Source organism: Canis lupus, chromosome 3 (assembly GCF_048164855.1).
Source record: "Canis lupus baileyi chromosome 3, mCanLup2.hap1, whole genome shotgun sequence".
NCBI classification, from domain to species: domain Eukaryota; kingdom Metazoa; phylum Chordata; class Mammalia; order Carnivora; family Canidae; genus Canis; species Canis lupus.
Genome location: NC_132840.1, coordinates 15702316 through 15728151, shown reverse-complemented (window position 1 = coordinate 15728151; position 25836 = coordinate 15702316). Strand labels below are relative to the sequence as shown.

General features: G+C 43.8%; 1 protein-coding gene and 2 long non-coding RNA genes across 12 annotated transcripts in view; 2 read left to right on the top strand and 1 right to left on the bottom strand.

Annotated features, from left to right (window-relative positions):
- The window catches only part of LOC140629752 (uncharacterized), a 49022-nt gene extending 45421 nt beyond the window's left edge, over positions 1 to 3601 (top strand). Inside the window, exons 8-9 of one of the 2 annotated variants that reach the window (XR_012027579.1) lie at positions 170 to 361; positions 3466 to 3601. This is a non-coding gene — a long non-coding RNA (uncharacterized lncRNA). Of the gene's footprint in view, positions 1 to 169; positions 362 to 1275; positions 2001 to 3465 lie in introns of those variants that run through there. The other variant, XR_012027573.1, reaches the window with a different exon arrangement.
- WWOX (WW domain containing oxidoreductase) overlaps positions 1 to 5639 on the bottom strand; it is a 946355-nt gene extending 940716 nt beyond the window's left edge. For all 8 annotated transcript variants that reach the window (XM_072819185.1, XM_072819191.1, XM_072819250.1 and 5 more), the window contains exon 1: positions 5278 to 5639. In XM_072819185.1, coding sequence (XP_072675286.1) covers positions 5278 to 5384 — 107 coding nt within the window. In that variant the 5' untranslated portion in view covers positions 5385 to 5639. The remainder of the gene's footprint in view (positions 1 to 5277) is intronic.
- LOC140629745 (uncharacterized) lies at positions 5496 to 12001 on the top strand. 2 transcript variants are annotated; one of them, XR_012027561.1, is made up of 5 exons: positions 5496 to 5635; positions 9413 to 9491; positions 10471 to 11009; positions 11179 to 11247; positions 11709 to 12001. It is a non-coding gene; the product is annotated as an uncharacterized lncRNA (long non-coding RNA). The 2 variants fall into 2 exon arrangements; XR_012027560.1 differs by lacking the exon at positions 5496 to 5635 and adding an exon at positions 5659 to 6390.
- The last annotated feature ends 13835 nt before the right edge of the window (positions 12002 to 25836 follow it).

The following is a 25836-nucleotide window of genomic DNA, read 5'->3' as shown; positions in this document are numbered from 1 at the left end:
GGCTGGAACCCCAATTGTGGGTTAGGAAACTCAATGAATCACTCAGAATATCTAGAAGTGTACTGTATTTATTTTAGTTTACTCCAAGATAGATGAACTACAGTCTAATTTACAACGCTGATATTTAGATGCCATTTAAATATTAATTATGAATATTTATTTTTTCCAGAGATACAATTTTGAAGCGTTTTAATCACCAACTCCTAATTGTTCCCAAGAGGTATTTAAGAATGTAGTAGGGTAGCCCCATAGGTTACCTAACTACATACCTAGCCAAGTTACTCAACTTCAGAGCCTCAATTTACCTATCTGCAAAATGGAAATAATCCTAGAACTGATCTCTCAAGGAAACGCTATGAAGGTAAGGCTTATAAAGGGCTGAATACAGTACCTGGTATATAAAAAACTCTCAAAAGTGCTACCTATTATTTTAAACAAATATACAAACCAGTCTCATTTCTGTGGCAATTTTAGCATTTTAACTAATAGCACACCAAGTTATAATTAAAATCGTGAGCCAATAACAGACTAGAGACACCCATCAAAAGGTGATAAAATATCAAGAAAAACATAAAATTACTTAATCAGAGAAGCAGCTGCATGTTGCAAGAGGCATTCAAAGGGGAGGCTGGATTTCCTAAAAGTTCATACTCATACCAAAGTAGAAGATGATAATTAATCATTGACATCTAGATGATAAAATTTGAATATGCCTTCCCTACCAATTACTTTTTAAAGAAAAAATATAGAGAGCATGAATCTGCTGTAAAATTTTACAAGTTTTACAAGGTTTTTGGAAGCCTGCTGGCTTCAGGTCTGATTTTTGCAAACTCTCAGTGGCCAGTGCAGGGGTTCTGTGAACACTGGACTCAGGAGGCCAACGCTTCGGGCTCCTACACGCCTGTGATCAGTGAGCCAGTCTCCCTGGCCCCACAACCCCCTCACAGGGCTGCTGGAAAGATAAGGGACACCCTACTTGTGACAGTGATTGGCAAAAAGTTAAGTCACCATACAAATGCAGGGTTATCAGTAACAAGGACCAGTGTCTATTGTACACTGACCACCATGAAATCCTACTTGCAGAGGGGGAGAGCCTGAGTCCCCGGAAAGGAGACTGCCCCCCCTTGCAAACTGAAGGAGCATCGAGCAAAGCAGACGCTAGCAACAGCATACCCGGCTCCTGCTCTTTGCTTTGCTCCACATGCCTTCTTCAAGAAAGTTTACAGGCGTGATTATGTTTTCTTCTGCCCAATTTTAAGAGTTTTCATTCCATAGGCAGGCATCAAACGAGCTTTGAGCTGAGCTCTAGAGACCTGCCCTCAAGAACCCACAAAGCGCCCCGTGCGTGTAACGCTGACCCCTGTGCAGCAGCCCTGCGTCTAGCTGAACCCTGACACCCAGCCCCATGCCTGGCCCAAGGAGCTGCCTAAGTGCAATTAGGCGGGATGAATAATTGCCTTCAGAAGTTGGGAAATATACTCAGAACAATTTTTTTCTACCCTGAAAGAATTAAAAAAAAAAAAAAAAGTCACCCCCATGTTTCTGACTTTGACAAAAAATGCCTAAGCCAGGCTTTCTTAGCGCTGGCGACCCTGACAGTCAAGCCAGATCGCTGTCTGCTCTGGGGGCTGTCCTGTGCACTGCAGGACGAGGAGCTGCATCCTCAGTCTCTACCTACTAGATGCCAATATGCCAGAGGGGTGACAGCAGAACCCGGACATTGCCAACTGTTCTGTGAAGGACACAGTGCCCCTGGGGGAGGATCCAAGGCCTGACACAAGAGAAAAAAACATCCTTTGGTAGTGAGGACTTCCGAGCCCAAATGCTCGTGACTTCTGGCTCTCCTGCTCACCAGCCATCTGCCCTTGAAGAGGTGTTCAACCTCCACATCTGTAAAATGGGGATAAGAGCAGCATCTGCTCCTTGGGGTTCCTGAGGACTGAATGAGTTAACACATGCGAAGAACTAAGAACTGTGCCTTTCACATGGAAGTATTAAACACTTACATATAAAACTTAATTAAAAAGTGTTCCTAATTGTAACCTAAAATGACTTCTTAATGAACAGAAAATCACGACACATGTCCCCAAAGTGTTATCTTCCTCTCCTTTAAACAGAAGCCTTCTTCTATTTTTTCTTCTTCAATAAGCTTTTTGTCATTTAAGGAGATAATTAACAGTGATCTTAATTTAAACCAAAAGGATCAAAATTAAATTCATACCCACATTACATGGATATCACTCTCCAGTATGCTATTCTAGAAATCTGGTCTTGAAATACAGTTAGTTAACTTGGAGACAGCTGACTGTGAGGAAGGCCAACCCTGTAGACGAGGGAACTCTCTCCTGACCAGGCAAGGCCAGCTGTCCCCCTGGCTGCCAAGGGGCCCCGGCCTAAGGAAAGGGCGCTGAGGGCCCAGGAAGGCCCAGTTGACCACAGTGACAGCCCCCGGCACTGAGACCTGGTCCTTCCATCACCACCTCCTGGCTTGGGCAGAGGGGAAAGGCCCGCCAGCTCTCTCTGGGCCAGGTCTCCCTCAGTGGCAGATGTCCTCCCCTTGAAAGCCCAGTCTGGTCGGCCCTGGAGCCCTATGACATGTGTGTCTTTGAGGTCTGAGTGCTCTGTGGGGCACATGAGAAAACATGAAGCCAACAGGAGAGGGGCAAAGATGAGTCGGGGAGGAGGGTCTCATCGGGAGCTACAGCCTCTGTTCTTGGGGAAAGCCTTGCTGCAGTTGAGAGGAAGACCATTAAAAAACATGAACTACTCAAAGAGCAGTCTTCTTTTAGCTCCCAAACCCCAAGAGAGGACAAGTGACCCTTCCAGAGTTAAGAGAAAAGAAGGACCAGGATGCTTGCAAGTCAGGACAGAACAAGGAGGCCTGCTGGGAATCTAGGGTTAGGACTGGTCAGAGGCATCCTTCCACCTGGAGAGCTAAAGAACAGAGGGCTAGGGGGACTGGAGAGAGGGACCCCCAGCTGGGGCTCAGCCACACCTTGTCACTACATTCAGCATAAAAAGGGGGCCAGACAGGCCACTGTGAGACCCAACACTGGGGAGGGCTGGGAGGAAAGCCTTTTCAGGGACTATATATGCACCAATGAATCCCCTGAAAGCTCTCGGAGGAGCTGGCTGGGATGTGCAGATCGTAGTAAAAGAAGAGCCCAGACACTGGGCACCATCAAGGAAGGAAGCAGATGGGAAAGGCCACCCAACATAAGGTTGGGTGCAGAGGGAAAGGCGAACCTGAAAGGAAGCCAGGGAGCCTAGGGTAAGTGGCCAGAATGAAGGTGACCCCCCCACATAGAGCAAGAGGCAGAGGAGGGCTCTAACAGCCCATATGCCAGTCCTGTGCACCTTTGCATTCCCGGGCTTAGCATGCCATCTGCTCAGGGAGGCCCAAGGAACCCTTTACCGGATGAACTGATTCACTCATCCCACATGGACTTATTTTACGTCTCCAAGGTGCTAAGCACAGGGGACTCAGAGGGTAACAAGAAAAGGTCCCTGCCCTCATGAAGCTTACAATCTGGGGAAGGAAGATAGAGTGCAAACGAGAAGAATATGGCTAAGATGATTGTAGACAAGCCCAAGTACCACGACTCAGGTAAGATGCTGGGAGGAGGGGGCAGGGACAAGGGAAGGTCTCTGGGAGGTGGTATTTAAAGCTCTGGGGGATGACAAAGCCCTTCCCGCAGCTCTTCAGGAAGAGGGAACGGCGAGTGCACGCGCTCAGAAGCTGCCTGGAGCCCTACAACAGCCTGATGGCTCCCTGCCGTAGCCTTGCCCCTATTCTCCAGGGCCAGAAGCCACCTCTCAAGAGACATAAATCCAATGGCACTCCCTGGCTCCAAGCCTTCAGTGGACCCCCGGGTCCTGGTGATGGAGCCCCAGCTGTCCCATGAGGCACAGAAGGGCTGCCTCAATCATCGCATCCCTGCACCAGCACCTGGGCCATAGAGAAGCCTCCTCCTGGGCTGCCCTCCTGGCCCTGAATATGCCCACTTCGACTTGTGCTGAGGCACAGCTCAGGTGCCAACTCTCCCCACTCACCTGAGGTGCCCCCATCTACCCACACATGCCTCGTGCTAGCAGGCTGCTGCTCACTATACACACCCTACACCAGAACAAGCCGTGTGTCACTCTGCCCTGTAAGACTGGGTGACAAATGGGTCTTATTTATCTCAGTACAACCAGTGCTCAGCTAAGAGCCTGGCACGTGATAAAACCTCAATGTGTCTTGAACGAACAAACTCACCAAGGTCTTTCTTTTCTCTTTCCCTTTTTTTTTTCTGGTTTTGTTTCTACCAAGCAACCAAAGACAGTAGTGGCTCACATAACACCGGGCAGATAAGAATCTCCTGGGAAGATTTTACAACATATCAGTGGAGGCGGGGAGGCCCCAAACCGGTTAAATGAGAATCTGTGGAGGAGGAACCAAGGAAAAGCTCTTGCCTAAGTCTTCCAGATGTTGGAAATCACTGATTTACACCCGTGTTTCTCAAAGCCAAGGGATAGCCTGCCTTATGGGGAAAGCCTATAAAACAGATCCCCCACGCTGGGTGTCTGCTGCATGGGTGGGTGGGGGGGGGGGTGTCTCTGAAATCTGTATTTTTCGGTCCACGGACAGGTGATTCTAATACTCAGGCTGAGGCGGTGCTGTCGCAGCTGCAGAGAGAGCAGGAAAAGCGAAGTCACTGAGCAGAGCATACTTATAAGATCTGGGCTACGTGTTCTACGTGCAGTGCCTGAATTAAAGTTCTATCAACCCATTTTACAGGTGGGGAGGGGGAAAAAAAAAACAACAACAAAAAACAAAAAACGGTGACTGGGTTCTTTCATGGGCCCAAAGTAGCACAACACGGGAAGGGAGAACGGGTGCACTGGGGTTTCCAAAACTTTGCGGGACACCATCGGGAGTTCTAGTATATACACACACACGAGTCTATGTAGGTGTCCATAGCTGCAGCAGGACATTTATTTAGACACACGTACTTCTAGCTCTCCTCCCGCCAGGCCCCCGAGGAAGGAGCTGGCATCAGCGGTGGTTTTCCTGCGCGAGGGAGTGAGGCCTGCGGGCCGCCAGGGCGCCGTGCAGCGCCGCCTCCTGGGCAGCAGAGGGCGCTCCTGGGAGCCGCCAGGTGCCCCCCGCGGGACCCGGCGCGCTCGGGGCCGCCCCGCCCCGCCCCGCCCCGGGACCCCGGCGGCCTCCCGGGGAGGCTCCTCCGCCCCCCCGGCCCTCCCCGCGCAGGCGGCGTCCCCCCTGCGGCCCCTTACTTGGCATAGTAAACCCAGCCGTCCTTGGTGGTTCTCTGCTCCCAGCCCGGGGGCAGCTCGTCCTCGCTGTCCGTGTCGTCCAGACCCGCGTAGCGCAGGGCTGCCATGGCGCCGGGGCGGCCGCGGGTGCCCGGTCTCCGCGCCCAGGAACTCACTCACTCCCGCTCCAACCGAGCGCCGCGCGCCGCGGGACCCGCACGCTCGCGCCTGCGCACTGCGCCGCCCCGAGCCGCTCGGACAACCCGGGAGCCAGAATCCGTCCTCCGCGGTTTGGCAGCCGCCGGCGTGAGAGGGGCGGGGCCTCGGGAGAACGGCGGCGCGAGTACGGGAGAGGCGGCGCGCCGGCGCTCGGGTGGAGGTAAAAGCCGGCGGGCGCTCCGCGGGGGAGTCAGGGGCTGGAGCGGAGCTTCGGGGAAGGGGCGTGGGCCTCCAGTCGCGGTCCGGGACTCCGCCCGTTGCTGAGCGACCCGTAATTACTTCCGCGTCGTTCTGACCAATCCTGCGGGGGCTCCTGCCAGCGAGCATCCTGGGAAATGTAGGCCAGGCCCCGCAGGAGAGGGCTGCGGAGCCAACGGGGGATGCCCAGGCTGGTCCGCTGGGCTCTGACCTCTCGTCTCCTAGGACCTTAGGAAGACTGAGACCTCCCCGAGCCTCCCATCCCCCGCCTGGCGGACACACTTTGTAGCCCACGTAACCATGACGCTATAAAACGTGGTTGGGTTAAAAAAAAAAAAAAAATGCAAATTCCCACCCCGGTTTGGAGAAGATGCTCCCAGCCCCAGCGGGATTCTGTGGATGCGTAAAGGACCAACGTTTATAGACCGCTTAATTCTGGGCCAAGAATTCAGAAACGTATCTCTTTCCTGTACTCGGACCCGACCCCCCCTTCCCCCTCCCCGTGAGGAGGGCACAGAAGAAGAAGAGCCGGGAAATCGGGAAATAACTGGCAGTTGAGACAGCGTTACTAATTCCACAGCTATTTGTGACTCCTGAACGGAGGACACGAAACCACATCTTGTGCTTCTTTCTATCACTAGCACTTAGTAAAATACCTAGACCTGCAAGTTTATTGATTGAAATGAATCAATGTGATTCCATAGATCTGGTCTTCTTGTAAGTCAACCTCGTTTAAAAACAAATTCCCAATTTACAACGTGCACGCTCTCAGGTCTTCCTGGAGCACCTACAAGTATTCTATCAATGTCCTGGGTCAAAAACTGGAAGCATATCTTTACCTTGGCCTTGCCTAAGTGGTTTTGCAGAACATTCCCACATTGAACCTTGCTCCCCAACTCAGCATGACAGGGAAGTCTGCTGACCAGGATTCCCATGGTCTAGGTCTCGGAAAAACACAAGCATCCATCACAAAAAAAAAAAAAAAATCATATTTTTGAAATTTATTTATTTTTAAAATTACATATTTTAATTAATTGATTGATTGATTAATTTAATTAATTAATTAAAATTACATATTTAAACAGGTGGGGGCCGGGGAGGCAGGAAGCTGTGTTGCCTCTTGTCTTCAAGTTCTGATTTTGATATTGCTTTGGGATTCCTGCTCTGCATGCTTTTTAGGGAAGTGAAAGACTTACTATCCTTTGAAGGGGACCAACCAAAAGCTAAGCTATATTTTAGTTTTAACACATCTACTATCACATCTCAGACCTACCAAAACATCACTCTCCAACCTGTATGCATTTAAATAATTTATTAATATGCTGCTCCTCTGCTGACTCCAGTTTAACCCCTTGTCTCTGTCATTCAATCCAATTTATTCCTTTGAAATAGAGATTAGGTCACAATGACCCCAAATGATGGGGAAAGGAATAAATGGAATCAAACTGATTAGTCTTGTCTCTCCAGTAATAATATGTAGCTCTGTTCAAGAACTGACTGCTTAGATTTATCCAGAGGTAAATCTGGCTCTCACCAGAGCCTCAAGGGGCACCTGTTGCCTATGACTCGGCATCAGGGCACAGGTAGTGATATAGTATGGTGTCTTTCCCAAAACTTGGTATTGGTCCCCTTAGTAAAATTCTCAACTTCTAGGTCAACCCTCTGCTCTGCTCTTCCTACCACTTAAAATACGCCCTCAAGGTTTCTCCTGCCATGAACATCAGGGTTTCTCAGTATCAGCACTACTGACATTTGGGCTCAGATAACTCTTTATTGTGGGAAGAGTTGTCCTGAACATTGTAGGATATTTAGCAGCATCTCTGGCCTCTAACCTGCTAGATGGTAATGGTGTCCCCCTCCCCCAAGCTGTAACAACAAACAAGTCTCCAGGCTGTTGCCAATGTGCCCCTGGTGCAGAACAGTAGGCCAAAAAAAAAAAAAAAAAACCTACTAACTCATAAATTAAATGCTGAGATTTATTTAGGATAAAGGAATCTCACGCCAGGAAGGCCAGAGATTTACATGGTAGTATTCAGACCCTGCTGGTTCAGATTGCCAGTTCTCTAGCACTCTCTGAGGGCACCTGTTTTTTCACTTCCTTGCCCCTCCAGAGTTGAGACACATGGGCTGACAGAAGTCTGGTTGAGTGGCCCAGACACCAATAATGGTCCCAGATGTTTATGAGGGCCTAATTTTATTACTCTCTTCCTGCTTTTTATCTGTGACTTCTATCAGAAGGTTAAAGGAGTAAGACATACAGACATTTGAGGACTTATGAGAGTAGGCATGCCAGATTTTAGGATTTCCAGTCTTTGGGCTCCATTCAAACTGATATTGTCTTAGTCAAACTTATTTGATTGCAAGCAACAGAGACTTACCAAAAAGTTTATGTCCAGGGTGCACATGAGCTAAATTAGAATGTTATCAGGGCCTGGGGGAACTCTCCTAGATTTCATGGTCTCTTGCTCCCTGCTCTCAGCTCACATTCTCCTGCTCTCTCTATACTGGCTTCCTCTCTGCACTGACAGTTCTGTGCCCCCTGAGCTTGAGTTTACACACGGCTTTAACTTTGGTCTTACAAGGATCTAGAAGAGGGTGAGCTCTACTTAGTGCATAAGATTATCACAGGTTTGAGGACACTTATGTTCGGGAATAAGCCAAGATCCTCAAGAAAGCCTAAAGAATAGTTTGCTTTTGTAAAGCCAACTAAATCACATTGGTAGGTAGTGAGGAGATTTAAAAAAAAAAAAAAAAATCAGTGTGTGGTTATACTACTGCACACCAGATGGCCCTATGTGCCCACAATTTAAAAGACTAAAGACCATTCTAGACAAGGCTTCTACATTTGAACTGTCTTTTCTCTTTGAGCAACCATTTATGCAGTGAGTGATGATTTATAAACACATATTGATGAGTCATTGCTAAAAGCAATTTGGCATTATTCACGCCATGAACATAAGCTTTAATGGAACATTCCTGGGGCCACTGTTCTTTTCGTTTCTATTATTACTGTGATGATGGTCATTGGCCGCCCCCTCGCACACACAAAAATACCCCAACAATTCTGCAAACCTGCATTAACAGAAGTCACCATTCTTTGGGAAATGAAACTTCATGTTTTGGTGCCAGAGGCCTGGGAAGATTCCTGACTCATCTGACAAACGTCTCATGGAAGGTAATCAATTAAGGAAGGAAGAATACTAAACGGGATTCCAAGGGAAAACTGTCTCCTGGTCAATGTGGCCTTACATAGGAAGGTGTGTTCGGATTTCACTTATTCATTCAAACATTCAAAGAGTGAGAAAAAATTGTGCCACGTGTCTGAGAAAAAAACAAACAAACAAGAAAAATGAGACACCCCTTGCATTCAGAAATCAGTCAATTAGGATAAAACCTACAGACACACAAAATACTATGGTTTGAGGGTTTTAAGAGAAGCGTGAACCAAGATGTACAGGTACACAAAGACAAGGGTGAGCTTCAGTGATAGGGTTTCCTGTAATTATCTTTGGAACCAAACTCAGCTCATGTCACAATGACCAAGTCACTTAACTTTCCTCATTCTGTTTCCTTATTCCTTGTTTTTACAGATGAAGAAACTAGGGCACACAGAATTTAAGTAACTTGCCCATGGTCACTCAGTGAGCAAGAGCCAGCAGGCACTGAGATTAGAATACAGACAAAAGGACTAGCCCCAAACTCATCTCTCAACCAATATCCCCCTGTGCTGTCTTTCCAGAACAGAAAGTCCCCAATACCGGTCCTCAGATAGATGCCCACGGGTTTTTACTCCTCCACAAGAAAATTAGAAAAATAAGGTAAAAGAAGTGAATTGTTTATAAAGCTAAATATATTTTAAAGTACTGTCTTTTTATTCTCTATGATACTGTGTCTGTTCTACTTTTATTCATTTTCTGGTGATCTACTTTATTTCTTTTGCCCCAATATGTTTTATTATAACATTTTTAAAAAGATTTTATTTATTCATTCATAAGAGACATAGACAGAGGCAGAGACATAGGCAGAGGGAGAAGCAGGCTCCCTGCAAGGAGCCTGATGCAGGACTCAATTCCAGGATCCAGGGATCATGACCTGAGCCAAAGGCAGATTCTTGGCCACTGAGCCACCCAGGTGCCCCATATTATGACATTTTTCAAACATTGAGAAAAGTTGAGACAAGTAAAATGAATGTCCATATTACCACCCCCAACACATACACACCTAGATAGATATAGCAATTGTTAACCTCCTGTCATATTTGCTTTATTTTTTTAATCTTATTTACTTATTTATTAGAGAGAGAGAGAGAGAGAGAGAAAGAAAGAACGGGCAGAGGGAGTGGCAGAGGGAGAGGTAGAAGCAGGCTCCCCACTGAGCAGGGAGCCTGAGAGAAGTGTGCCTGCATCCCAGAACTCTGGTATCCTGACTGGAGCCAAAGGCAGATGCTTAACCAACCAAGCCACACAGGCACCACCACATTTGCTTTAAAGAGAGAGAATTTGATTCCCTGAAGCATTAGGGGAGAGTGATTTTGTTTTATTACAAGAGTCCTCGGGACTAAGTAATAAGGCTCATTTCCTTCTAAGCCATAGGCAGGCACTCTCCCCTGGAGAGCGCATTTCTATTGCAGTGACATCTTCAAATCAGACCCTCACATTTGGAAATTTCACTTGTTTAATTTACATATAAAGGCCTCAAATTTCAAGTAGCTTTACTAATATAACTGCTAACTTGACATACCATTCTCAAAATTCTATTTCAGCCTAGCTTCATTCCTTGCTACTTTCTGCCCCACAGGGAGAAGAATTACCCTCCAGGGAGGCGGCCAGGTTGCCCATCATCACTTGAAAATTGTGGTGATGAGTCCATTCTGTTTAAAGTCTTCCACCACCTGCTTAGAGTGTCTTATTTTGACAGCCAAAGTTTCCAAGATGTCACTCTGATCTATAGCTGTTGCAATCTTGCAAATGAATTCTTCCAAAGATTCCAGGCCCTGAAGCCCAAGATTCAGCCCAGATCCTGCCAGACATCCACATGTAAATGTACCAGGGGAAGGGGACATAAAGAAAAGGAAAGAAACAAAGAAAAAAAGATAATGACTCCAAAGCAGTCAGCACAGGGCCTGGCACAAGGCAAGCTGTTAACCTAAAATATTGTATCACAGGATGTCAGCTATTGTCATTGTTGTGTTGGGTGCTTAGAAGTGGACTTTAAGAATTTTGGAATTCAACCATGAAGCACAACTCTGATTTCAGATCTGACCTTAAACATATGCATAATTATATGAAGGTTTTTACCAGCATTATCACATACGCCGTTGTGACAAACACGTAGAGGTGGGTATCATTAGCCCCACTCTACACAAGAGATCAAAACTAAGGTTCAGATTAGCAAACAGAGCACAGACTTGGCCACAGAGCAGAGACGATGCCCCGGTCTCTCAGGTCTAAAGTCTGTATTATATTCTTAACCACTTTGCTCTATTGCCTCCCGTGTTTTGCACAGGAAATCTGAACTCGTCAACACAATGAACTGTGTTTATGTGCACTTGTGGGATCCTCCAGCACATGTGTGGTAAGTTCTTTTAGGAAGAAAAGAGTAACACACTCTCCTTGACATTCCTAGCACTGCCTGTCACCCTCTCCCACCGCTTCTCTGTAAAGCCTGTCTACTGTCTGCAGTGGGCACCTTCGTCAGAACCGGCTATTTAAAATAAAAATCTAAACTACCACTCCCTTACATGAAAATGATTTCCTGAGGATTTAAAATTAGCTGGTGGTGGCTTCCAGGGTAGAGAACATTTCAGAGTAGTTGCAGTGAGTAAATGAGAGGAAGGCTTTCACTGTATCCACTTTGAATTCTGTAATTTGTGCCTGGATTATGTAGTCTCAAAAAATAATCTTCAACTTAATGCATGAATAAATACATAAATAAGATAAACATTTTCTTGGATCCCCTCTCCCCAGCCTTTTCACTACCATACTGTATCTAGTGCAAGTTCTATAGCCTAAACTTTTCCCTGTTTCCATTCACAGCTCATCTACCTCCGTCCCCTTCTTGGACTTGAGGCTATTAGTAATACACATGCACGGAAGCCTGCCCCTTGTCTCCGGTGTTCTCTGCCTCCAATGCCCTTCCTGCCTTCAACCACATGATTGCTACTCTCCTTCTTCACTAGCCTTCCTGTGTGTGTTACAGACCTGTTTGACATCTTTGGTTCTTTCCCAGAATAATCTCTTCAGGTGTATAAAATAAAATACATGGAATCATAAAGGCAAGTATATTGAAATACAATTATGAAAATATTAATAAAAATATAATAAAATAATACCTGTACCTCATTAATATGCATTCAATATCAAAATGTGCTGGTAGGTCTATCAATCACCATAGTTTTAAAACACTGATTAGAATAAACAATTTTCCTCCATCCAAGGTCACAGACTCCTTGAGGTCTGTCCATCCCAGGTTACAGAATTCTTGTTCCCGATTTAGCTGTTCCAGGGGCAACCTCTCCCAGAGAGTCTTCCCTGAATTCCCAACAGAGCTGATGGCTGCAGTAGCCAGCCTCCAAGATGGCCCAGGGATTTCTGCCGCCTGGTATTCTTGCTTTCACATAATCCCCTCCCACACGAAAGAGGGCTGCCTGTGTAATGTGCAGGATATCATGGAAAGGACAATATGACTTGCAAGCCCTCATCATAAAAGATATTGTGGCTTCCTCCTTGTTCTCCCTTGGTTCACTCGCTCTGGGGACACCAGCCATGTGACATGAGGGTAAAGAACTGCAGTCTCCTGCCAGTAGCCAGTAAGACCTTGCTTGCCGTGAGCAAACCATCCTAAAAGTAGGTCCCTGGCCCTGATCAAACCTTCCGGTACCTGAAGTCCTGACAGACACTTTGCTATAACTGCATAAGAAACCCTGAGCCAGAACCAACCTGCTAAGCCTTTCCTGAAATCCTGACCCACAGAGTCTGCATGAGATAATAAATATTCATTGTCAGTTTAAGTTCAGGGTCATTGGTTAAGCAGCCGAAACTACTATAATTAATACACTTTCCTTTTGTCTTCACATAGTTAGAATCACATATTTCTCTCCATGTAGCATTCAGTATGTAACATTGAAGTTGTTGGGTGATGTCTGTACCCAGCTCTGCTCATCCCAGAGTCCTTAGCATCCAGTATGCAGAGTCCAGCAGAGACTTTTGCCCACAGAGACATTAGTCAAAGCTTATGAACATTGAAGGATTGGAAGCCACTATTTTGCCACTTCCATATCTCAACACAAGGGTAACTGCATTCGGCCTCAGTTTCTCCCTCAGGAAAATGGGGCATAATGTCAATGCCTGCCTCTTGGGGGTGAGTTCATGCACATAATGAGGTTTCCTTCGATGATTATTGCTATTATTAATTATTAACAAGTTGTTGTGGGGTCCCTGAACATTAGTTTTTTCCATCTAATGGGGCTAATAGTCCCTGCTGCATAATAAGAGCTAACTAACATGCGTCGAACACCTACTATGTTCCAGGTACTGGCCTTGGCACTTACTAGGAATTATGTCATTCTACAGCCTCCCGATGAGGTAGGCACAGCTATCAGCCCCACTTTACAGGTGAGAAGATGGGCTTAGGGAGGTAGACGTGGCTTCCAAATCAGAGAAGTGGCAGCGCCACACTAGACCCTAGTTTTCTCTGACTCTTTGCCATGGCAACGTATACGTCACAGGCTCCAAAAGAAGTCACAGCTGTGACCTTGCAGACTGTTAAATCCCATTTTCAAACAGAGGATCCTTACTGCTCTTTGCCACTGTGCTGCACTCCTGGGCCCACCAGAAGGGTAAAGGGATGAAGGGAGACTGGAGTCTGGGAGGTTACTTCTGCTGCTTGGGTTTATCTACAGTACCTCATTTCATGCCTCCAGTCTCCACCTCCTCCAGTACGCTGACAAGCACACCCAGGCTAGGAACATAAAAATCACACAGCTGTGGTGAGCCCCATCGCTGTTCCGGGAGCTGGCACTCCTAAGAGGTGCTTAGCACAGGGAAGCCTGGGTGGCTCAGCAGTTTAGTGCCTGCCTGAGGCCTGGGATCAAGTTCCACATAGGGCTCCCTGTGTGGAGCCTGCTTCTCCCTCTGCCTCTCTCTCTCTCTCTCTCTCTCTCCCTCTCTCTCTATCTATCTCTATCATGAATAAATAAATAAAATCTTTAAAAAAAAAAAAAGAGGTGCTTAGCACAAGGCTAGGTGTTTCAGACTCCAAAGGTGAATAAATTTCAGGCACTACATCTGTTTAATACATGTCACTTCACTAGGCCCCGATTAATCACAAAGATAGACACTCAGATGGCTTATTAAAACTGGATAACACCTCCCCCTAATAGAGACAGGTACCCTGAATGAAAGATATGTGATTAAAAAAAAAAACAAAAAAGCAAAACCTGTAACAGAAGTGTCTTTAAAGTGGAAGCCACTATTTTGCCACTTCCATATCTCACAGACCACTTTCTTTAAAGTGTAGTCGTGCCTGTTGCACCTGCTTGTCCTCCATACTGCCAGCTAGAAAATGAATGAGATGTCTGGAGCTCAAGCAGCCTTCTTAGACCATGAAGTGAGGTTACACTCAGGGAAGTGATGAAAGCCACAAAGAGGCTAGGCCCCTGACAATGGTATACAACTCTTATGCCTACTCTTAACTCTCAATTCCATATTTATATGACAGAAATAAGCCACATGTATTTAAACCACTATTATGTTGGGCCACTTGACCCAAACCTAACTCAAGTAGTTCAACCACAATGCTATTTTTGCTTCCTACATTCTAGAATGTCCTTTTTATAATCTACTCTCCTGCTTCTTTTGTCCTTAAATATTCAATTGCCAAAACAAAATAAAAGTATGGCTTTTCATCATTTCAATGAGCTTTACAGAGAAAGTGGCTATAAATATATGTGTCTAATCTACTGTCTGGAATCAAAGTTTGCCCTCATGATATTTTTAAGAAAATTGAACAGTATAATGAATAGGAAATTCCCAGTGCAATACCTAACCCAGGGCAAACACTCAATAAATGACCACAATTATTGTGTCTCATTATCATTGTTACCATTGTTACTTCAAATGCTTTCTCTGGTGCTCATATCTAAAGGCCACAATAAATGCAAATTGAAAAACAAAAAGCCCCATGCCATGCATATATTTTGTAGCTGTGCTAATCTAAATCAACACACATTTATTGATTATTTTTTCATAAATCAAGAGAATATTTGTAGTGACGGGGAAATTTAAACAGCCTGATTTAGCTCCCCTAGGCACTACAGCGTATTTTGTTGAGTTAGCAGAAATAAAATGGATCACATACAAAAAAGCCATTCCCCTGCCACCCTATTTCCTCCTGGACTATATACTTGGAACCACGATTGAATTCTTAAAAGAAGGTTCAGGAAGAGATGTGCCAGGTTTGTTCCTCAGCACTGTGTGTGTGTGTGTGTGTGTGTGTGTGTGTGTGTGTGTAGTTGAGGAAGTGCTGGGGACAGTGAGGGTGCTGTGATTCCTGGGTCTGATAGAACTGCACTTGAACCCTCATTTGACCTCCTATTTCCAGCGGGTGCTTGGGTAAAAATCTGAACTTCATGCTCCATTTCTTCAGCTGAAAATATAAGGATAATTTATTTCCTTCCTCTTTCAAACTCCAAATTTCTGGTTTGTTTGTTTGTTTGTTTTTTTAAAGTTCTAATCTTTTCATCTTCACCTTTCTCTTTGTCCTAGTGCTTTCCACTTTTAGCAACCGCTAAAACTAGCCCTACAACCTGGCCTGGGCAGCATGATGGGTGCTTAGCACCTGTGTGCGAGTCCTGCTCTGCCACTAGTTGGGTAATTGCATTAGACCTCAGTTTCTCCATCCCCAAAATACAGGTAATATTAATGCCCACCTCTTGGGAGGGGCAGGGAAAGATTACATGAGGTAATGCCGGCAAATGCTTAGAACAGAGATTGATTCATGGTACAAGTGAAATATATGTGTGTAAATAATACAATGTTTCAGGCACTGTGCTGAAAACTTCATGTGGATTATTTATCACAAAACCCCTATGAGAACAATGCTATTATTTTCCCTACATTGCCAGTGAGGTAGGAACAGGTTAGTAACTTTCCTAATTTATCTGTAGAGTATAAATGGTGGAACCCAGGTTTGAAATAAGGACATCCACCCCAACAATCACTGTCTTGTCCACTACTCTATAGCACAAATCTGAATCAACTGTGGTGCTAAAAGGTAATTAACTCAGTTGTTGAACTTTCTTCATTTTTTTGCATCAATTTAAAAAAATATTAAGAAATTACTATGGTTGTTTCCTGTGCCAAGCATAGAAAATAGTGGCCAGTATTATTCAGCTCCTACTAAACACTTTAGACATTAACCCATTGAATCTCACAACACCCCTATAACGATTAATATTCCTATTACACAGATGTGAAAACAGAGGCTGAGAGAGGTTGGATATGAAGTAGTAGCAAGTGGCAGAGATCTGGTACCCCAATTCTTATCATGACGTCATACTGCCTCTGAAGACATGGTCCCAGCCCTTAAGGAACTTAGAATCTGCCCAGGAAGATAGCCCCTTGCACCTGCTTGTCCTGCTCATGTCTCTGCTCCCTCACCTCCCCCTACCACATTCTTTCTAAACAAATACTCAGAAACTGCCCTGCATGGAGGCTTACCTGTGTCAAAATTGAGTACTGAGCTGCTTCCCCCTCCACCATGACTACCCTGCCCTCACCCTGGTTGTAGGCTGTGGTGGCCCGCCTGTGGGACAGCATGATCTTAAACAGCCTTGCTGCACTGCACTCGAGACATCGCAGCATCCCTCACTTGAGGCTCAATGTCCATCTTGTAGGCATTGAATGCTTAGTGGAAGATGATCTTCATTATCTACAAGGAGACGGTAAGAGACTTGAGAGCCTGGGTCTCTGCTTCAGGAAACCCATCATCTGGGCTCATCTGTGTTTCTCACCATGATTTTATCAACAAGCCAGGAGACTAACAGAATTTCTCACAATTAGTGCTGGTGGAGGATGGGAATGATAGTTAAAGAGTTGTCTAAAATTTTGTTTGTGAATAAAGAAAATAATTAGGTACAATCCATACTTGGTTCTTAGGCTAAGGCCAGAAAAAAATTACAATTCTATTTTGATCAACCTCTCAATGAAATTTAGCATTTCCTTCCATTGTGAAAGGAGTCATAGTAGTACTCATGACTTTGTTTCCAATAAAAATGCTGGGTGTTTTTAAGTGACATTATAGTTGTTGCAGAAATCTCAAGCATTGTTTTCACATATCAACTTTTCTGAAATTAACCAAATTATTAGAATTTATTTATCACTAGATCTTATATCATGCATTTTTAAAGAAGTACATATATTCTACTCATGCATTTTTTGGAAGTATTTTGATAACTGTATTTTAATTCTATCCTTTTCTTTGTTATCTCATGTACTTTATCTTAGGCATTTTTAAAAACAGAATCCTGAGGAAGCTCCTGTAGTTTTCTCAGGCTGAGAAAGTACTCCATGGTGCAAAAGAAGCTCAGATTTTATACGAATTTATATAAGTAGTTTGTTTCTGACATTTCTTCCTATAAAAGAATCATCCTATGAAGTTTGTACTTTTTCTATCCTCATTATTGAGATGTGCTGAAACACTGAGAGAAAGCAGGTTTTCAAAGATCACACAGTATGTAGCAGAACGTGCCTCTGAAATCAGGCCTCAACTCTTAAACATAGTGTTAAATGGCCTCTTAAGTTGTGTTCCCTATCCTTAAGGAATTTATAATCTGTTGAGACAGATTTGTTCTACCTGCTTTACCTCCTCCTGCATGCAACTCCATTTCCTTCCCTACTTCAATCCTGAGAAAGTTTTCCTGTTCCCACATCACACAAAAAATAAAGGTAGATGTGTTTTCATTAATTGCAGATAGTAAAAAAAAAAAAATGCAGATAGTATATTGAGAATGGTTTAATCGAAAACATTCTTCAGCAGACCCTAGATGAAGAGGGCACCTAAGTTAACTTGTCCTATCTATGGATTAATTTGGCCCAGAATTTTAAAGATTGCATGAATTAGCTGGGAGATATGCTGCACATGCCCATTAAATTTTGGGGTGACTGATTTGAGAAATTTTCTCCTGTAGACACCAATACACATTATTCCAGGAGGGAAAAAAAAAACTCCTCCACACCCAAGAAAGAACCGTCTCTGTGTTATAGCACCAAGAGCCAAAAAAAGCAAGAACGGAAATAAAAGGAACTGAGGAATGACCTGAAAATCATCTACAAGGGATATTGGCCTCAGAGACAGTGTCTTCTGTTAGCAAGTAAAAGGAACTCCCAAGGTGAAGCATTTTTACAGGTGCATTGGTATTCATGCTAGTACAGACTCTGAGATACCTACTAACAGCTATTCCCCTCCTCCATGCTAAGAAAACCCTTGTTTATCTGGCAGCAATGTGCACCACCCCAGGACGTAGACCTGCATCATCCAAGTTAGTCAAAGCAACCCATTCTCTTTGCTAGCGATTGATTGGTAGATAAGCACATAACCCAGTTCTGGTCAATGAGATATTACGGAAAGTCTTCTGAGAGTTTCTGGAAAGGTTTTTCCTCTTGGAAAAAGAGAGCTTACATCCTACTTGGAACTCTGTGGCATAAAGACATGGTATGTGGAATTAAGGCAGCATGGCAGATACCATTTGGACACTAGAGCTAGCAGGAAAGAAGAACAGAAGAGCTTATGGTCTTAGATGACATAGCTAAGTCACAGTACTTGTCTTCTAGTTGGGGCCACTTGTGACAGCTACACAATTTCTAACAGCCAAGTGCACCCAAATAGGTATGCACACTTGCTTCCCTAATGGAACCCAAGATGGCCTGGAGAGACAGTCTTTTAATGCATGTGGTCTACCTCTCCATTTTGGTAGCCAAACACCTCACACATCATACATGGGTTTCAACAGGCCTTGGAAGAGCATGCCAGTCCTGAACAGCAAGCACACCAGAGTGAAGCATAACCCATTTTGGCCGTATGTGGCCAGCTGGAATAAGCATTTAGTCTCTGACACCACTGATGCTCTAGATCTCTTTCAACTGTCTAGAGTAACCAGGATCTATTTTTTTGTGGCCACCAGTAAGTCAAGAACTGTTTCTCCTATTGTAGCCTTCTTTGGGATCAACTGTAAGTCGTAGTATGAGGATGATCTAGGACGTGTACTAGGATGAGTACTAGGATGTACTAGGATGAGGAGCAAATGGAGAGGACTGAAATCTTAAGCATGGCCCATGTTGGCTGGCATGATCTGGCCCCTCTGGCTTGCCTCTCTCCAAACCCAGGTGCTTCTCCTCCAATACTTTCTCTTTGCCCTAAAACCACAGTGCTTTATGGCACCTAAATGCCTTCATACATGCTGTTCTCTCTGACCAAATTGTCCCCCTTTCCTCTTGGCCTTAGTTTAGACCTGAGACTAGTCCCTCAAAGCTCCACACAAATAAAGGTTTCTCTAAGAAGCCTTCCCAGCCCTCCAGAATTTGTTCTAGATCTAGTTCATTTAATACCCAATATGTCTCTTGATGGTACTTACCTTTATTTTTGGTGTGATATATATATATATATATATATATACACTTTATATATACTTTATATATATATAAAGGGAGTTATTACTTTAAAGTCTGTTACACCCAACAGAATGTTAATGATATTAGGCAGGGACCGTGCCTTAGTCATCCTGGTATCCCTAGAGTTTCGCATGGAACCTGACACATAACAGGTGCTCAGTAAATACCTGCTGAGCAAATGACTGCTCTCCAAAGAGAAGTTAAAATGGTGCAGACACTCTGTCACCTAGGATGCTCTCAGATGCAATTAATGAATCACAACTAGAAGCTGCTTATACAGTTAGGACAAAAATATCTCTGGTAATCAGAAGCCCTGATTTAGAGTGTTTTCAGGGCTGGTAATTTAAGGATCTGTGTTCTTTTTATCTTTTCATTCTGCTGTTCCCTTCAGGGCATTGGCTTCTCTTTTTGCACTGGCTCCATTCATGGTTTTGAGTTTGCTGCCACAGTTCTAAAGTGACAAGATAATATGCAAAGGCAGAAAAAGGAAACATTCCTTTCTTGTGCCCCCATCTGAGAATGAGGGAAATCTTCTAGGACACCCCTCCCTGGCCAGAATTGTGGCCACATGCCCATTCTTGAATTGACCATTGAATGGCAAGGGGGATGGCATTCTGATTATTGAGTTAGACCAAAGGAGACTCACTCTGAGGCCAGGGTGGAAACCCAACTGCATCGATTCCATAAACACAATCATGACTATATCAGCAAGGACAAAGCTGAGTATGTGTGCCTGTGTGGTGCTGATGCTCAGAGTGAGGAGAAGAGAAGTTTTATGGGCATCCAAGAATCTCTGCCACCCACCTTCATGGTGCATTCACAGGAGAACATTCATTAAAAGAAATACTGACAATAAAATACAGGGTATAGCCAAGGGCGAAAAGTATAATTCCAAAGGAAAAAAAATCACAATTTGAAGATACTCAGTAATGAATTCAGCACTTATAAAATACCCTTTAAGCATCTCTCCCTTATTAGCATTAGCTTCTAATTTATCCCTGCCCACCATTTATACCTTTTCGGCTAATCTGACTGATAGTCAACTGTACTAAACTTCTAACAATATAAGGCAAACACAATCAATAGAAATCAGTTTAAAGCAGAAGTCCAGATCTCTCCAAAAGTGTGAGCTTTCATGAAATCCATGCAGGTTATTGCAGAAATCTGCTTCAAGTGCAAGCAAAAGAAGCCACAAGAGCACACTGGTTAACAATGGAGTTGAATAAAGAATTATGAGCACTATATATATATATATATATATATATATATATATATATATATATATATGATTAAAGGGCTAAAAAAAGGCTACTGATAAAAATTCATGAAGTTCTTGAATATTGTCCTTATCAGTAAAACCTTCTTTATGTTCCTAATATGCAAGTCAGTTGTGAAGGGCAAGGTCTAAAACGCAATCATATAATTTTGCAGGAAAACTAACCATCCCTTCCCCCCAAAATGAACATCTGACTCATTTTTCACTCTAAAATTCTGCAGAGTTGCTATTATGGCCTACATTTGGACAAATATCAAGTAAAATGAACTCACTCTCATAATTTATAGCTACAGTTTGCCTCCATTGATAACACAGTCTTGGTTACCTCTCAACAGAGCTTAAGAGAGCAAATGATCTTAGAATACTTAGGGCCTTCAGCATGCTAAAATGATGATTGTGGAGATTCTGTAAAATCATTATTTTTGATATGATGCTAAATGTAAAGACATGGGGCACCACAGACTATCCAAGATAACTGTAACCATGTAAAAATATTTTATATATTTGGGTCAGAACTGAGGCAAAAATAAAAGTGGGCACATATAGGGGAATTAAAGCTAATTCCTTTTCTCCCCCTTTCCTTTTCCCCTCAAATATATTTCTAAATAATTTTTTTGGTTAACAATAAGCCCAGGAAAATAATTCAATATGCTTTTGAGCTATTTCATCTAGCATTGTAGTAGTATTGTGTATTGATTAGGGACAGCCCTGACTTATGCTCCCAGGGCATGAAAAGCAACCTCTAAGATACCCCCAGAGCCACCCCATCTCCTGGCATTCACACCCTTGAGTTATAGGGGCCCTTGAATGTGGACTCAATTGATCAACTCTCTTCTAAAGAATACAATATGACACAAGATATGGACGCTCTCTTCCAAAAGTAGGTCATTAAAGACTGTGGCTTCCAATCTTGGGTGTTCGGCCTCTCACCTCTTGCTCACTCACGCTGAGGGAAGCCATGTACTGAGCTTCCTTATAGAGAGCCAGAAGGCAAAGATCTGATGTCTCCTGCCAAGAGCCTCATAAGACAGAAGGATACACACCCACATGCACACACACACACACCCCCACAGGCACACACACACACACACACACACACACAAGGGCCCCAGTTAAGTCTAGAGATGAGGGCAGACCTGACCAACACTTTCTCTACAGACTTAGGAGAGACACTAAACCAGAGGGAACTAGCTAAGCCACACCTAGATTCCTGATCCAGAGACACTGAGACATCAATGTTGTACTCACCAATATTGTGCCTGGAAACATTTTTTTTTTTTAAATCTCTGGGAACAGAGTTACAAAACTGCTTTTTAGAAACCAATAAATGTCATGTACATATTTTATATAATAGCAGTATTAATGGCAATATTTATTTGAAAATAAAAAGCACATAAAGTGAAGTTTAAAGTACTCTAGGGTTTCTTAGACAATGAAAAACAAAGACTTCCCTACCTTGCTCTCCCTGTGCTTACTGAAGGGCTGAATGCATGCTGGAGAAATCTAACAACACTGGAATCAGAAACTGGACATGCCAAAGCCATATATCAGTGGCAGAAGGTTCCATAGATTTTCAGGTGGAAACCTGGCTATTTGACAGCCTGAAGTGAGCTTGGGGCTTCCTTTGCTGCAGAGGTGATCTCAATCCCATAAGCAGAGAGATCCAAGTAGAGGTTGTGGGCTCAGATTTCTGGTGCAGGCACCTGGAGGGAGAAGCAGGTTAGGGAAATTATAGAGAAAAACAATGATAACAACAGGGCTTTCTGGCTGATTCTGACCACAGGTCTGGCATGGATTGACGCATATGGTTATTGCTTATTATTTCAACAAGCACTGGCTGTGGGCCCAGTATGTGCTAGACATAGCATTGGGTTCTGTGTATACCAAGATACCGTAAATCTAGGCCCCAAATCAGGGTTAGTGGTATGGTATAACAAAGTGGGTTAAGAAAAAAAAAAAAAAACCAAAGTGGGTTAAGAGTCAAGGTATGTCTGGGCTCAAATTCTGACTGCTTCTACCAACTGTGTTATCTTATGTGTTCATTTGCTAGGGCTGCCATAACAACATACAACAGACTGGGTGGCTTAAACAATAAAAATTTACTTTCTCATAATTCGAGTGCATAGAAGTCTAAGATCAAGGCACTGGCAGGATTGGTTTCTACTGAGGCCTCTCTCCTTGGCTTGCAGATGGCCACCTTCTCACTGTGTCCTTACATGATTGCCTCCTAGTCTGCATGTCTTGTGTCTTAATCTCTTATTTTTATAAAGATATCAGTACTACTGGATTAGACCACACATAGGACTCATTTTTTAAAAAAGGTTTATTTATTTGAGAGAGAGAGTGAGCAAGAGAGAGAGCACACGAGCAGGGACAGAAGCAGAGGGAGAAGCAGACTCCTCACTGAGCAGGGAGCCCAACATGGGGCTCAATTCCAAGACCCTGGGATCATGACCTGAGCTGAAGGCAGACACTTAACTGACTGAGTCACCCAGGTGCCCCTAGGACTCTTTTATTTTAATTACCTCTCTAAAGACTCTCTCCAAATACAGTTACATTCCAAGGTACTAGGAGTTCGGACTTCAACCTATGAATTTGGGGGGAAGAGGACATACAATTCAGCCCAGCTGCTGAATCGCTCAACTGCTCTATGTTGAAGAAGTCAAAGATTGTCTAGTACTAACAAAGATTGTCAACTCCTACTGAAAAAAAGAGTAATCTCACCACTAATCCAGCAGGGAGAGAAGACACACATAAATAACTGCAAAATTCACAGGAAACATTTTCTCTCAAGACCATGTAGCAGCTATAGAATGCCATATGATTGTGAACCATTGCTTTGGGGGCTGGAAGATATAGTATCTATCTTCCTATGCCCACTTCTCAGAGCAGTACCTAAAAATAGTAAGTACTCAACAAAGGCTCAATGAGTGAATGATCACATGGTTATACATATACTTAAATATAGTACAGGTATCTGGGTAATAATCAACAACTCTCATGGTCCTTGAATATAACCTAGTTATTTAAATGCTTGTTTTCACAATGTTAAAATTGAACAGATTTCTTGCCCAAAATTGTACCAGTTACTGTGTCTCTTCCAATTTTTTTTTTAAATCTGTGGGTGTATGTTTAACCCACCAGTTAGCAGATACTTGTTCTGTCTGAGGAACTAATAAAGTCAGGAGTTTTCTTATTATTATTCTATACTATCTTTGGTGGGAAAAAAATGAGCCTTTGGTGATAGCACCAGATTGAATTTGGGATGTGAGCAACATAACTCTTCATAAACAGATGAGCCAGTTAGCAGAATGTGACTCATGCCATCTCCTATGTTACTCCAGCACTTCTTAGACTCTAATGAGTATCAAAATCACTCAGAGGTCTCATTAAAACACAGATTGCTGGGATCCACTCTCCACAGTATCTGGTTCTGGGGCTCTGGAGTGGGCATGTCAACTAGTTTTTGGTCATGCCAATGCTGCTTGTCTAGGGAGCATACTGTGAGAGCCAAGGAACTACACCAAAGTTTCTCAGCCCCAACACTATTGACATGGGGCCCAAATAATCCTTGGGAGTACGGCTGGTACCTTCTTCTTCTTCTTCTTTTTTTTTTTTAATATTTTATTTATTTATTCATGAGAGACATACAGAGAGAAAGACACAGAGACACAGGCAGAGGGGGAAGCAGGCTCCATGCAGGGAGCCTGACATGGGACTCGATCCCAGGCCTCCAGGATCACACCCCAGGCTGAAGGCGGCGCTAAACTTCTGAGCCACCCAGGCTGCCCCGGCTGGTGCCTTCTGTGCATCATAGGATATTTAGTAAATACCCGTGGCTTCTATGCCCTTAGTACTATAGCACATTCTCCTCCTAGTGTGATACCCAAAAACGTCTCCAGACATTACCAAATGTACCCAGGGTACAATCACCCCCAGTTAAGAACCACTGCTCTATAGCATTTTCTTCTACTGTTTGACTTTCAGATTCAATTGCTAATACATATTTCCATCCAGGGCTGGAGAGATGAAGTTTTAACGATGAAAGCTAATATTCATTCAATAGGTAATAGACACTATGTATTGGCCGTGAATTCTGCATATATTAACCAAGCAAATTATTACAATAAACATTGAAGTAGGTCTAAGGTCAGTGACATTTTACATTTGAAGGAACAGACACAGTGCAATAAGGTAAACTATATTGTGTAACCACATGGATCAGGAACTGATTGTACTGTACGTGTAAAAGCCTCTGGGGAGATTTAAGATGGGGAAACTAAGTCTGGTTTCTGGACTAAGGCTTAGAGAAACTGAGGAAACTGTCTGGGTTGCCTATCCAGGAAGAGGTGGAGCCAATCTGGCTCTAGAAACCTGTTCTCCACCTTCGCATACTTTTTTTGTTCCACCTTACCCACTCTGGGGGAAAAACAGGTGAGATCAAAAGCTGAATAAAACTGTTAATAAGGATTTAGGTTTGCTCTAAATTTCAGTCACCCATGGTAACCTTGAGTCCCTTCAAAACTTGTTAAAAGAGGGGAATCCCTGGGTGGCTCACCAGTTGAGCATCTGGCTTTGGCTCAGGGCATGATCCCGGGGTCCCGGGATTGAGTCCCACATTGGGCTCCTTGTGGGAAGCCTGCTTTTCCCTCTGCTTGTGTCTCTGCCTCTCTCTCTCTCTCTCTCTCTCTCTCTCTCTCTTTCATAAGTAAATAAATAAAATTTTTTTAAAGACTTGATAAAAGAGAAATTATTGGTCAAAACACAAGTCTGCAGAAAGACACTCCTTAGTTGGAAGGAGTTCTTGTTGTCAGATTCCTAGAGACTTTTTTCTGAAACAAATAAATATTCATACAGTATTACTAACTCAAGTCTAAAGTTTATTCCTATTTACTCAAATACCCTCCAATGTCCTTTCTTCGTCTTGTGCGCTCATTGAGGACACCACTTTCTATTTAGTTGTCATGTCTTCTTAGGTCCCCTAGACTGTGACTTTCTTTGCTTTTTTTTTTTAAGGTTTTATTTATTTATTCATGAGAGACAAACACAGAGAGAGGCAGAGACATAGGCAGAGGGAGAAGCCCGTACCCCAAAGGGAGCCCAATGCGGGACTGGGTCCCAGGACTCCGGGATCATGACCTGAGCCAAAGGCAGATGCTCAACCACTGAGCCACCCAGGTGTCTCAAATTTCCTTGCTTTTAATGACCTTGACCATTTTG